The 13,632-nt window shown below is 35.8% G+C and overlaps 1 protein-coding gene and 1 long non-coding RNA gene across 4 annotated transcripts in view; one reads left to right on the forward strand and one right to left on the reverse strand.

Moving 5' to 3' along the window:
* Positions 1-919: 919 nt before the first annotated feature.
* Positions 920-13,632, forward strand: part of LOC107671362 (fibulin-1) — a 54,799-nt gene continuing 42,086 nt past the window's right edge. For 2 of the 3 annotated variants that reach the window (XM_016464268.1, XM_016464269.1), the window contains exons 1-6: positions 976-1,052; positions 4,799-4,931; positions 8,896-9,046; positions 11,570-11,620; positions 11,733-11,819; positions 13,015-13,152. In XM_016464268.1, the coding sequence (XP_016319754.1) occupies positions 4,863-4,931; positions 8,896-9,046; positions 11,570-11,620; positions 11,733-11,819; positions 13,015-13,152 (496 nt within the window). In that variant the 5' untranslated portion in view covers positions 976-1,052; positions 4,799-4,862. Of the gene's footprint in view, positions 1,053-4,798; positions 4,932-8,895; positions 9,047-11,569; positions 11,621-11,732; positions 11,820-13,014; positions 13,153-13,632 lie in introns of all 3 variants that reach the window. The other variant, XM_016464270.1, reaches the window with a different exon arrangement.
* The window catches only part of LOC107671363 (uncharacterized), a 16,641-nt gene continuing 11,528 nt past the window's right edge, over positions 8,520-13,632 (reverse strand). The window contains exons 2-3 of the long non-coding RNA XR_001632191.1: positions 11,541-11,545; positions 8,520-8,531 (exon numbers count right to left, since the gene is read on the reverse strand). This is a non-coding gene — a long non-coding RNA (uncharacterized LOC107671363). The remainder of the gene's footprint in view (positions 8,532-11,540; positions 11,546-13,632) is intronic.

Consider the following 13,632-nt stretch of genomic DNA (forward strand, 5'->3'; position numbering starts at 1 on the left):
CCTTACGCCTAGGTGGAGCTGGAGACTGGAAGTCCCGAGGCGGGTGGATCCGAGCGCCCAGCTGGCGCTGACTGAGGGCGAGCTGAGGGACTGACAGGAACCAGTGGAGACAGAGCTGAGGAACTGGCTGGATTTAGGAGAGGAGGTGGGAGAGGGAGGCTGGGAGGGAACACGAGAGTCACAGGGAGCTCAGGAAACACAGGAGGGCTGGACGGAACCAGCGGAGATTCATGAGAAACAGAAACACTGGGAATCACCTCCCCAACCCAGTCGATCAAATCAATATCAAATATGTCCATAAGTTCCTCAATATATAGTCCAGTGGCCATTTGCAGCTCACCCTCAGCGGCGGGAGTGTGGGGGGGGCTTCCCTCCAAGCCCTCGATCTCCACCAAAACTCCCTCAGGAACGGACGGTGTTGCCAGCTCACGCACTTGGTCAGAACATTCTTGAGGCTCAGGCTCCGGGGTGATGATAGGCTCAGTCGCGGGTATGCGCGCTGGCTCACGTGTCGTGGCAGTCTCAGGCTCTCCGTCTGCGGTGGGCTCTGGCAATAGTGCCGTGCAGCGGGATGATGGCTTACTGGTCTCTGGTTCGTGAGTGGGGCTGGAGATGTCCTCCTCGGCGGGGCAGATGGCGAAATACAGTCCATTTCTCTCTAGCACCCACTCCACAAAAGCGGCGAAATCCTCCTCGGGACCGTTCACTGGCAGGCATGCCTTACACTGCTCGCTCAGGCTGGTGTAATAGAATACGCAGAGCGAGTGGTCAGGGAAGTGCGTAAGGCATGCCAGAACTAAAAAGTCCCTGGTATGGTCCTCCAGCGAACGTTCCTGTTGCTCCAGGCACAGGAGTTGAACAGCTGGGATATCCATTCTGGGAGGAGGAGAAAATTTGGATTTGTTGTGCGTAATGTCTTTCCTGTTTTTTTCCTGTCCAGAGACCACAGATCCCATCTCGCTGGACGACTGCTGTAAGGATGGCAAAGAAAGAGGCCAGGAGTCTCAGGACTGCACGAGTCTGCCGCTCATCTCCGAATCCACCACCTGCAGGTAGGGGTGTGCGATATATATCGTCTGCAATAATATCGTAATTGTTGTTTTAATGATGTGCGATTTCACATTATCGAGTATTTTGCAAAAACCAAACAAAACACCCCTACAGAGCGCACGCTTACATTACATGAAGTCTAGAGTTCTTTCACTGCATGACTAAGTCTATTAAAATACATTTAGAATGATCACAAATTCAAGACATGGGGCAGAAAATGTTTTCATTTGCTTGGTAACAGCCTAAATGTCTTATTATTCCAATTCACTGATTAAATGTAAGAATTTGACTCAAAAGTTAATGGACACTTTTAGAAAACTGGCTTTATTAAGGTAAAAATGCCCATAAAATGTAAAAATCAGTTTGAACTTATTGGAAAAGATTAATTTCTATCAGTGTGAACTGACCACCACACAGAATATGAAGAATATCAAAAACTTTAAGAGCCGGCAGTCCATGGTTGTCCTTAAGATATCAGCAAAATAATACACTCAGCAAAATATTGTCTAATTATCGTTATTGAATAATCCTAGAAAATATTGAGACACTATTTTTTGTCAATATCGCACACCCCTACCTTCAGGTTTGTTCCTGGCCATCTGAGATCTACCACATTTCCACAGAAAACACTTAAAAGAGAAACAAATCAGTTTGTTATTTTGTTAGTTCAGCTGGCACGACACTACAGGTGAATGGGGTAAAAAAACCTGAAATAACACTTTCCCCAGTTGATTAACCACAGTACATTAAGACATTATATGTCGTATTACAAGTTTTATGAAATGTTATGTTTAAATATGCAAATTAGGCTTTTTATCTAATTACATATGCACCAATTTGCATACATATCCAGAGCATATCTGAACGTTGGATTTGTTTGATTTTGTTGACGTTAGGTTTTTACAGAGGGGATTTTGGATCACTTCATAAATCAGAAAACACTGCCAACAGACAGAAAAAAAAAAACATTTTCACCAGGTTTTTAGGAATAAAATGTTATATAAATCAGTCTGAATGATATATGAACACACCCATCTATAAAAACCTTCAGAATATAGAACATAGTTAAGCGTGTAAGTGCTGCTGAAGTGGAGAAACAAACTCATTTTGAGATATCCGGCTTTAAAAATATGCACTGTAATTGAAATATACAGATGCAAATAAATACAGTGTAATAAAATAAATACTATTGTTGATGTTTTCTTTCCATTAGTCAACAAGTTATGGGAGCAAAATAGGCCAAAATTTCAAAACTGAATTGATTTGAATTGAAAAAGCAATGGTTTTGCCTACAGTGTCTCTCCTTAAAGGAATAGTTCACCCCAAAATGGAAATTTCCTGAACATTTACTCACCCTCAGGCCATCCAAGATGTAGATGAGTTTGATTCTTCATCAGATTTGGAGAAATTTAACATTGCATCACTTGCTCACCAATGGATGTGAATGGATGCCGTCAGAATGAGAGACCAAACAGCTGATAAAAACATCACAATAATCCACAAGTAATCCACACCACTCTAGTCCATCAGGTGGTGAAAAGCTGCATGTTTGTAAGAAACAAATTTAGCATTAAAACATTTTTAACTTCAAACCATTGCTTCTGGCCAAAATACGAGTCCATAATCCATAATAACACTTCCTCCAGTGAAAAAGTCCATCTCATCTGAATCAGGAGAGAAATCTGCACAGATCAAGCACCGTTTACAAGTGAACACAGTCCAAAACAGCTTTAAACAAAAATCTGGGTGGATTTTGATGTGAGCGACAACAGGAGATGGACTTTTTCACTGGAGGAAGTGTTATTATGGATTATGGACCAGAAGCAACGGGTTGAAGTTAAAAATGTCTCGATGGATTTGTTTCTTACAAACACAGCTTTTGGCTTCACAAGATGTGAACTGATGGACTGGAGTGGTGTGGATTACTTGTGGATTATTGTGATGTTTTTATCAGCTCTCATTCTGACGGCACCCATTCACTGCAATGTGATGCAATGCTACATTTCTCCAATTCTGATGAAGAAACAAAGTCATCTACATCTCGTGTGGCCTGAGGGTGAGTACATTCTCAACAAATTTTCATTTTTGGGTGAAGCATTCCTATAAAAGTAAATACTCAGTATTTTAGAGGTATAGGCATAATTCACCACAACTTAGTTCCCGCCGGATGGATAAAAACCTGTGCATGCATCCAATCAGATTGACGCAATTCTGGGTTCCCAAAAGCGATTTTTGCTTAAAATATGCATTAGATGGTCTTATGCAGAAGCAATGCATCATCGGTAGAAGTGGCCACGATCGTGTTACTCTGGCATCAGACGCGTTTGCCTTGGCCTTCCAAGTGATCTGGTGTTTGTATAAATGAGAGAGTGCGAGAAAAAGGTGGTGATGGTTTGGATCTCTTTGGTAGGGGGGCTCGCAGAAACGGGGCGCTTAGGCGAACGGGAATATTTCCAAATCCAGGAAATTCCACTGAGGTGAAACTCTAGTCAGACGGAGAAGAGAGAGCGACCCGAATAACAGGAAATCTGCAGATTATTTCAGACACCGAAAAGGGGAAAAACAAGTGAAAGGAGAAATCGCAGAAGACTTCTCCCTTAAAAGGCTGTTCGGAGGTGCTCCACAGACGGGTGTCTTGGGCTTTCTTGCGAGGATGATTGTGAAAGAGGGTGAAGCAAGAGCGAAAGAGACAAACAGCGATCGTCTTACCGTAAAAACTGGGCTTCATGCGTCAGTGCTGCGGTCCAACCTGGAGCAGAACCAAACAGTGACGCTCTGCAGTCAACAGAGCACTCGACTTCTGCTCTCCAACATCTGTCCTGTGGTTTACGATGGCCAGGAAGCAGAATTCATTTAACAAAAGTGAATTAGATGGAACTTTGGGGTCTTGCACAATCTGAATCGTCTTTCCTTGGTCCTTTAGTCTGTTTACAGTGCTGTACAGATTACTTACAAATTGTAGTCCACTACTGGTTACAAATTACATGATGAAAATTTGTAGTTAGTAATGTAATCTATTAGATTACACAGTTTATTCTGATTACTTTAGGTTAGAGTACACAACTCGTTCATCACATAGATCTGAATAGGTTTATTTTGTACCATAATTATAACAGAAATACAAATATTCTATATAATAATTAGAAATAATATATAAGACTATATCAAAATAGAAAATATGATTATTTATTTTTATTATTATAAATAATTAAATATTATAATAATATATATGTAAATTATGAATTATTTACTGCCATTGTGTGAATAATAATATAATCATTTAATGAATAAAAACTGGTCTAATTGAGTATTTTAAAATTGTAAAATAATTATATATATGCTGGAAAACAAATTGGGGTAGAAACAGTTTTCACTCAGAAATTGCTTGTAAATTTCACAAGAAAATACTATGTAAAACTGAAATAGCTATTTTCTTGTAAAACGTACTCCAAAAATCCTATTTGAAAATTCAAGAAATCATTATTTTTACAGTGTATGATTATAAAATCTTATTACAAGTACTTTAAATACTAATTACTTAATTTTGTGATCTGATTATGTAATCCAGATTAGATATAATCACTTAATAGCCAGCACTGTGTATTTATTATTTAGCTGATACTCACATCTAGTCCACTAGAAAACCCAGAGGTTACGGGTATTGCTCAAGGACACAATGGACACGTTGTGCTCGACCTCTATAATCTGTTGATTAGCACTGATCTGACTGTGTGTGCTTGTCTCGTAGGATCGCTCAGGAACAGTGCTGTACTGCGGTTCTTGAAGACAACATATGCACCAGCGGCATCAATATGGCGAAGGACCAGGGCAGTTGTGATGCACTCTTGTCCAGCAGCACATGTGAAACGAAGACGGCTAAGGTACTGGATTTTCTCAGAACATGCATATTAATGCTGCATATGATATTTGCATGTTTTATGAATTTACTTTATTCAGTAACAAAATGTTTTTTGAAAATTTTTTTGTTATTATATTTATTATTATATTGTAATTTATTATAATGTAATGTATCACATTGCATTTTTTATATATTATTATTATTAGATTAAATATTATTTATATATGTAAATATTATTTAAATGTAATAATACACATAGTATATAATATATTCAATATCGACTATTTAATAAAAAAAAATAATATAGTGTACATTTTTAAATATTTTAATATACATGTTTAGTTATATTATATAATATATTATTATAGATTATTATTTGATTAAAATATTATGTAATATCTCTCTCTCTCTATATATATATATATATAAATATTAAATATAGTTATTATAGTTTTATATATATATTATACAAAATATTATTATTATCAGATTAAAATATTTACTCTCTCGCTCTCTCTCTCTATATATAATAATTGTAGTAAATAATTTAATATATGTACATTAAATATGTATACATTGTAATAATAATAATAATATATACATTGGTGATTATGTCGAGGCTTCAAAAGGTCAAATGCAGCCTTAAAAGCCAGCTGACTTTGTACTTATTAGACAGTAATGTAGCTCACTTGGGCTAATTTTTGGGCCAGATTGTCTTCATTTTGAACAGTATATGTATCATTTTATCCTTTAAGACCTATAACAAACGTCTTTTTGTGAAATGTTTAGCTTGTAAAATGTACTCACTCTATCTCTCTTCAACATAAATGACATCCGCGTTTATATTTCACACCTAACGCTTTGAAATTCACATATTTTAGGTGTGATCTGAGTGTTTGTGGCTGTTGTGTGTGTGTTCGCTAGAGAGAGCTTGTACAAACACGTCTGTGTCAGACACTCAGATACACAATAAGATGATAAATGTGGCTTTTAAAGCCCAAACTCTTCGTCATGTAAACTCTAGAGATATTTCTCTCAGCACTGTTTACGTTGAGCAGGAGGGAACTTGTTTCTGTTATAAATACAGCTCCGATTATACCTCAGGATGAAGAATAGAGTGTCTCTTCCAGGTTTAACACACACCTGAGTGTGTTTGGACATTACAATCCTCCAGGTGTCTGCCGTCTTCTAGGAAGCATTCATCTCGCGCTGTCAGCGGGACTGTAAGAGTGTTTAAAAGCACCTGTCAGACGCATTGCTCTGCGTTATTAATGCGTTTATCGCTAACCACCGAGCCTAATTCATCTGAAACAGTTCACGGGAGGTATTAGATGATCTTAGGACAAGTTTAAATCGCCAGAACTGTTTGTGTTTCCTCTAAAACTCTAGATGAGCATTTTCTAGTGCTGTTTTCTGTTCTCAGAAACCTCGTTTGCTCAGTTTATTCAAATCATTCATGGATAAAAGATGCTCAGGCATTTGACCTAAAGGATAATTCACACAGAAAGTGATATTCTTGGGTCATGTGTGTCATGGATGAGAGATTTCCAGCAAATTTTGACTTAATTCTCAGTCTGTTACTCTGTCAAAACTTACTGTATGTAGTGCACAAGTAGTATGGACTACTTTTTTTTTAATTTTTTTTTTTTACTACATTTATGCTTCTTTTTATCCATTTTGGAGCTTGACATCATTTTTGCACTGAAAACAAACAAACAAATAAACAAATAAATAAAAAGGGAAAATATTTTAGTATTAGTATTTTCATGTTGTTTTCTTGTACAAATTTGTAAACATTCTTAAATCAAGATACTTTTACTTGAGAAGGAAAATAACGTCATTTATTAAGTCTTGTTTTCCAAAGAATGCATCAATATTAAGTGAGTTTGTGCATAAAACAAGAAAAAACATTGGCAAATTCACTTTATTTTGCTACATTTTTCAGAAAACAAAGACAATTTATTGCTTCTCAAATGCTTTTCGGATGCTAGAAGAGATCGTACGTCTAAACATCTGCTGTGGAAAGTATAAAGTATATTATTACATAAAATATAAGAAATGTATAATTCACTTAAAAAATAAAAATCTAAAATAATAAATTATATTTTATATTTTTATATATACATTTTTTTTTTATATAAATTATATTTATTATAGTATATTTATAATTATTTATTAAATAGTAAAATTCATGCGATGCTAGCCTAAGCATCAGGCAAAAGAAGTGATCTTATGTTTTTACATCAGTCTTAATGTCTTTAAAAACTATATTATTAGTTTATATTTTACTATATAAACTATATTATTAGTTTATAATTAAAATAAAATTGTATTAATTATTACAAATATATTTCTTAATATATCATATAAGATATATATTAGTGCTGTCAAACGATTAATCGCGATTAATCACATCCAAAATAAAAGTTTTTTTGTTTACATTATATATGTACATGTACTGTGTATATTTATTATGTATATATAAACACACACACATTCAGTATATATTTAGAAAATATTTACATGTACTGTATATACATTTATATGTTTATATTATTATATTTTATATTATATACAAATATATTTAATATATAAACATATTTGTCTTAAATATATACATGCATGTGTTTGTATTTATATATACATAATAAATATACACAGTACACACTCAAAAAACAGGTACAAATATAAAGTAATTATATAATCAGATAAAATAAAATAATACATTATATTTATTATAGTATATTTATATTAAAATAAAAAATGTCCATGTAAAAACGACATTATTACATTATAAATACAATATAAATAAACAAATATTAGATAAAATATATTATTTAATATGTAATTGTTTGCGTATAAATATACAGTATTTATATATATATATATATATATATATATTATATTTTATTATGTTTACACTGTTGATGACCTGTTCCTTTAATTAGCTTGTATTTATAATATAAACAGATCTATTTTTCCACATTTAGCTCCAGCTCTACATCTTAATCTCAGAAAGATCTGCAGAAGTGAGTAATCACTGACAGTGTGCGTCTGACTTGATCTGTGTCTGGGAAACAGGCCACGCTGCTTACGGTCAAGATCCGTCCTCTAGAGGAATATATTTTCTGTTTTCTCTCTCTTTCTCTCCTGCTTCAGTCTGTGTGGTAGGAAAGGATTCGTAGTTATTTTTCACATAGGTATGAACTCTGTTTGGTGGACAGACTCCAACAAATCATCAATAGACACAGCACTTCTCTGTGTCTGTATACCGCAGTAAATTTTACACTGCTCTGTTCTGAAACTCAGTAAATTACCTCACTGTCTGCTCCCTACATAGGCAGCTGCCTTCTAAGAAAGAGAACCTTATAAGTAACTGATATAAAACACTCTACATAGGCAGCAACATCAAGTGTAGCGAGAAAGATTTAAAATGTCACTAAGCTAACAGCATGAATCTTTAATAAGCCTAAAAATGAATAGCGCACACATTTTGGTTAAAATAAATATATATATCCCAATGTATATGTTTTCTTTTTTATATATCTTTATATATCTATATTTCAAATATGTATATTTGTATAAATTTATATAAATATTTTAAATTTTTGTTACATACAAACTCATAGAAAATAACCAAAACAATCCTAGGTTTTTATTTAGCACAGTGGCTAGATTAACAAATAACCAGACGCCACCCGATCTAAATATTCCCTCACAGTTTAATAGTAATGACTTTATGTATATTAAAATGTTGCCTTAATACGCTGCATATAGGAAACTCACTAGGTTTTGAACGGAGCATTTGAAATCACCTGCATAATTAATGTCTCTTACTTTCTCTTGAAAATGTAGTATAGTTTAAGCCTGTTGAAACAGGTTCATGATGTGCATCAGTGTATGTGTGCAGGTGTTTTAGGTACATACTGTGAGCGTACGATCTGTTTTCCTCGGGTCTCTGATCTTGAGTCTCTCTCCCTCTGCAGACGTGCTGTGAGTGCTGTTTGCTCGGCCGGGCGGCCCAGGAGCGAGGGCTGTCATGTGACCTCACCCTCGCTGTGTGGTACCAGTGCGGTCTGGTGTCCCGCGCCTGCTGTGTGGACCGATCGCCCAACAGCAACGGAAAGCCTGCACCGGGTCAGAACAAACAAACATGGAAAACCGATTTCTTGCTGTTTTGAAATAAGAGCGTTTGATGAATGCATGACTGTCGATATTCACAGATGTTGACAATTACAGCAGAACAGGTCATTTGCATGTAATCTTGAAGGTACAGTAGAAAAAAAGTCTGTTTAATTCTTAAGGATCAGAGAGGGAGAAAATGGACATGAAATACTAAATTATAACTTTATGGTGCAAAAAAAATGTAAAGTTTACATAAGTATCATTACAAGAAAATTCAGAGAGGAAATACAATACTACATCAAATAAAATGCTTGTAACTGCTCTTAAAACAGCAAAAACAGCCAACTTAAAATAATACAAAAGCTTGAAGACAGAAGGAGACAGAAAAAAGATTTGATAGAAATTGTATTCAAATTTTATAAAAGAACTAAAAAAGAAATGTATATAAGAATTATATATATATATATTTTGAAAAGTTTTTAGGCTACAAAAAATATATATATATATATATACACACACACACACACACACACACACACTGTATATATGAATTTATTGAAATTAGTATGAAATAATATTTAAAGTATTATTATTAATTATTAAAAAATAATTGGTTCATTGACAGTTTAAATAAAAAATGTTGAATCTAAAAATAATAATAAGTAGTATACATTTATATATATATGTATATATAAATATAAAATATAAAATTTTACTTAATTACATTAAGTTTTAAGGCTACACAAAAGATTCCTAAATGCATCTACTTTCGGAAGGCCAAATAAAGTACTTTTGCTTTCTCCTAGAAACACACAGTGTCTCCCTGACATGGCTGGTTCAACACTAACTGCGGTTACTGAAACCACGCCTTCTTTCTTTGCGTGCACATTTGGGCGCATTATGCAAATATTCCCACATAGTGACCTAGATATGTGGGGGCGTGTTAGAACGAGCCGTTTTAGGGGGGTGTGGCAGAGTCTTAACTTTGATAAAGAATATCTCTTTGGTTTTGAGACTTTAGTCTTTGCAACTTCAGGGATCTTATCTATTCACGAACAGCTTGTAACACTCCAAAGAGAAAGGAAAACTTGAAATCGCATCATATGACCCCTTTAAAAATTGTCCTGGCTCGTCCAAGCTTTATAATGGCATGGGCGGGTGTTTTTGTTCAACAGTCCAAAAGTAGTCAAATAAAGCGCATCCATCCATATTAAAACACGCATCACACGGCTCCAGGGGGTTAATAAAGGCCTCTTCGAAGTCTCGCGAAAACCAATGTTTGTTTACAGGAGCAAAGGAAGCAAAGTTTCCTTACTTTAGCAAAGGAAAACCAGTCTCCTCTTGGCTTATATCGAAATCCTCCTACATTTTTCTTTACAAATCCTCGTTGTGTGTTTCTAATTCGTGACCGGCATTTTGTTTTGTTCTCTCTCCGTCGCACTTCTGCGTTCGTCACTAATCACCGGCCTACGTCCTACGTCATCTGCCTGGAACGGCTTCCGCCTACGACAGTTAGCAGAAGTGAGAAAAAGGTGTTTATATCGTTTTAAATATGGATATTTGTCTTAAAAAACGCATGGATTCGCTTCCGGAGGCCTTTATTCACCCCCCGGAGCCATGTGAGGCACATTTTATTACGGATGCGCGCGCTTTATTTGACTACTTTTGGACTGTTGAACAGAAACGCATACCTTCTCCCATTCTAACGCTTGCAAGAGTCAGGACAATTTTTTATATAACTCCGATTGGATTCATCTGAAAGAAGAAAGTCATACACACCTCAGATGCTTTGACGGTAAGTAAAACACAGGCTAATTTTCATTTTTGGGTGAACTAACCCTTTAATAGAGTCTCTCAGGTCGGTTTAGTCTCTGGAGTGAAGCAGTTGAGAGAGGATGAGCTCTTCTGCCCTCTAGTGCTCATGAACTGACATCTCCACAGAGGATATCACACACAAGCGCTCATTTATAACACATTCATAGATGCAAACTCCTCACCTTTCAGTGACAACTCACTTTTTGAGATCAAAATAGGTCACCTATGAGATTTGCTTAGATCCAATGCGAAAGTGTTTTTATGAGTGGGGTATAGTATTTTCTTTACTCTTTACTTCAAAAGCTATGTCTAAAAAGGGTAATATGTTATGTATTTGAGGTCTGAAATGTGGGAACGGTGAAGAGAGAGAGGGCAAACATTTTGCATTTTAGGTCAGCAGTGCGGTCTAATCAGCCAATATTGTCTTTAATAGCCTGCATAGCACTTCATCTTTTAGAACATGGGATTTTAACCAAATATATTCAATCTTGATTTTTGTAAAATGTTGCAACAAGATGTTAAAAAAAATTTTTTTGTGTGTGAAAAATGACAGTTTTGGACATACAAGGTAATACAAAAATATTTAAAGAAATACCTTAAAGTAACTACAAATGAGCATGTAAAGCGAATATCTTTAAAAGAAAAAGAAATGTTCTCACCCTTTTCCCTCTTACTTGTTTGCATCTCTGACATGAACTCATTTATGTTTAAAAATGACAGAATTACCACCATCACAGGGTGATGCACAAAACACAGAGGATCAGTGCAAAGGTAACTAGAATCTGCTCCTAATGTACTATATAATCCTATAAAAACAATCGAATGCATCTTATTAATATATCATGTGCAGATTGTTAATGTTGTGTGTGTGTTTGCATCGAAGCTGCCGGCTGCTCTCAGAGCTGTTTTAACGGCTCTTGTGCCTGTTTGGAGGGATACAAGCTGAAGGTGGACGGGAAAACCTGCGAAGGTCAGTAAACATCCACTAATAAACCGGTTTTAATACGCTTCAGTATGTAAGAAGGTCTCTTCCAGAGTCTGAGGATGGTCAAGTGAATCCTCACTGTTTTGAGGTTCTCGATGTGCAGAACTCTCCCACTTGAAAAAGACAGCCCACTACATGAAGATTTCAACTGGATTTCACTCACTGACCACACTTTTGCTCTCCTTTTCCCTTCTTTATTTTGAAAGTTCAATGCAATGAGTCAATTTGTCAGTCAATTAGTCAGGGGAAAAACCTTTAAACACAAATACAAACACCACTTTAAGAACAAGCACAAGTAGATACAATCAAGTCAAGTCAAGTCACCTTTATTTATATAGTGCTTTTAACAATACAGATTGTGTCAAAGCAACTGTACAGTATTAAATAGGAAAATAGTGTCAATAATGCAAAATTACAATAGTAGACACTCAATTTTCAGTTAAAGGCAGTTCATCATTGAATTCAGTGATGTCATCATCCAGCTCAGTTCAGTTTAAATAGTCTCTGTGCAATCAAGTCAACGATATCGCTGGAAATGAAGTGTCCCCAACTAAGCAAGCCAGAGGCGACAGCGGCAAGGAACCAAAACTCCATCGGTGACAGAAATGGAGAAAAAACCTTGGGAGAAACCAGGCTCAGTCGGGGGGTCAGTTCTCCTCTGGCCAGATGAAGCAGTCAATTCGTGGCTGCAGCAAAGTCACATTGTGCAGAGGACTCAACTGCTTCTTGTGGTCTTGTCCCGGTGGCCATCTAGGAGACAAGGTCCTCACTGGGGATCTGTCTCTGGGGCTCATCTAGTTGTCCTGGTCTCCGCCGACATTCAGGGCTGTAGAGGTCCTCTCTAGGTGCTGATCCACCATCTGGGCTGGATACGTACTGGATCCGGGTGACTGCAGTGACCATTTGATCTGGATACAGACTGGATCTGGTGGCTACGGTGACCTCGGAATAAGAGAGAAACAGACTAATATTAGCGTAGATGCCATTCTTCTAACGATGTAGCAAGTACATCTGTTGTACATCGGGTGTTATGGGAAGTGTTCCCGGTTCCGGTTGTCCTAATTAATGCAGCCTAAATATCCTTTAACGGATTTGCAATCAAGCAAACACAAGATTTAAATCCTTGGTTTTAAATGATCATAGAGCACCATGTAAACAGACAGTTTGTGTGTGTCTGCAGACATGAACGAGTGTTTGCTGGGCTCTCATCAGTGCCGCGGGGGCGAGCGCTGCATCAACACGCTGGGATCGTACCGCTGTCAGAGGGTCATCAGCTGCGGGACAGGCTACGAACTCACCGACAACAACAAGTGTGAAGGTCAGACACACACACACTTTAACAAACTGCTAGGACTGCACGCTTTGGGAAGAAACCTAATTGTGATTTTTCTGGTAAAAATTGTGATTGTGATTGTGATTTAAAATGCGGTAAAAATTCTCCAGGTTTAATGTGTTTGTTTGTAGGATTGCACAGTTTGGTTAAAAAAATGTGTGATTATATATAATAATATACAGTAATAATTATTATTCAATTTTTATAATTATATATCATGAAAATTATTTACAAAATCATTAAAATATGGAATTAAATGTTGGATTTATGTGATTTAAAGAAAATAATCCAGGTTTAATGCTCGTTTGTAGGGCTGTAAAAAATGTTGTATTTATATATCAATATATTATTAATAGTAATAATATAATAATAATAGTACAATTATTACTATAAAATAATAATAATGACAACAACAAATCATATTAACAGTAATAACAAAATAACTATTACTATTGTAATATCTAA

This window comes from Sinocyclocheilus anshuiensis, unplaced genomic scaffold, assembly GCF_001515605.1.
Source record: "Sinocyclocheilus anshuiensis isolate Anshui unplaced genomic scaffold, SAMN03320099.WGS_v1.1 scaffold3337, whole genome shotgun sequence".
Taxonomy (NCBI): Eukaryota; Metazoa; Chordata; class Actinopteri; order Cypriniformes; family Cyprinidae; genus Sinocyclocheilus; species Sinocyclocheilus anshuiensis.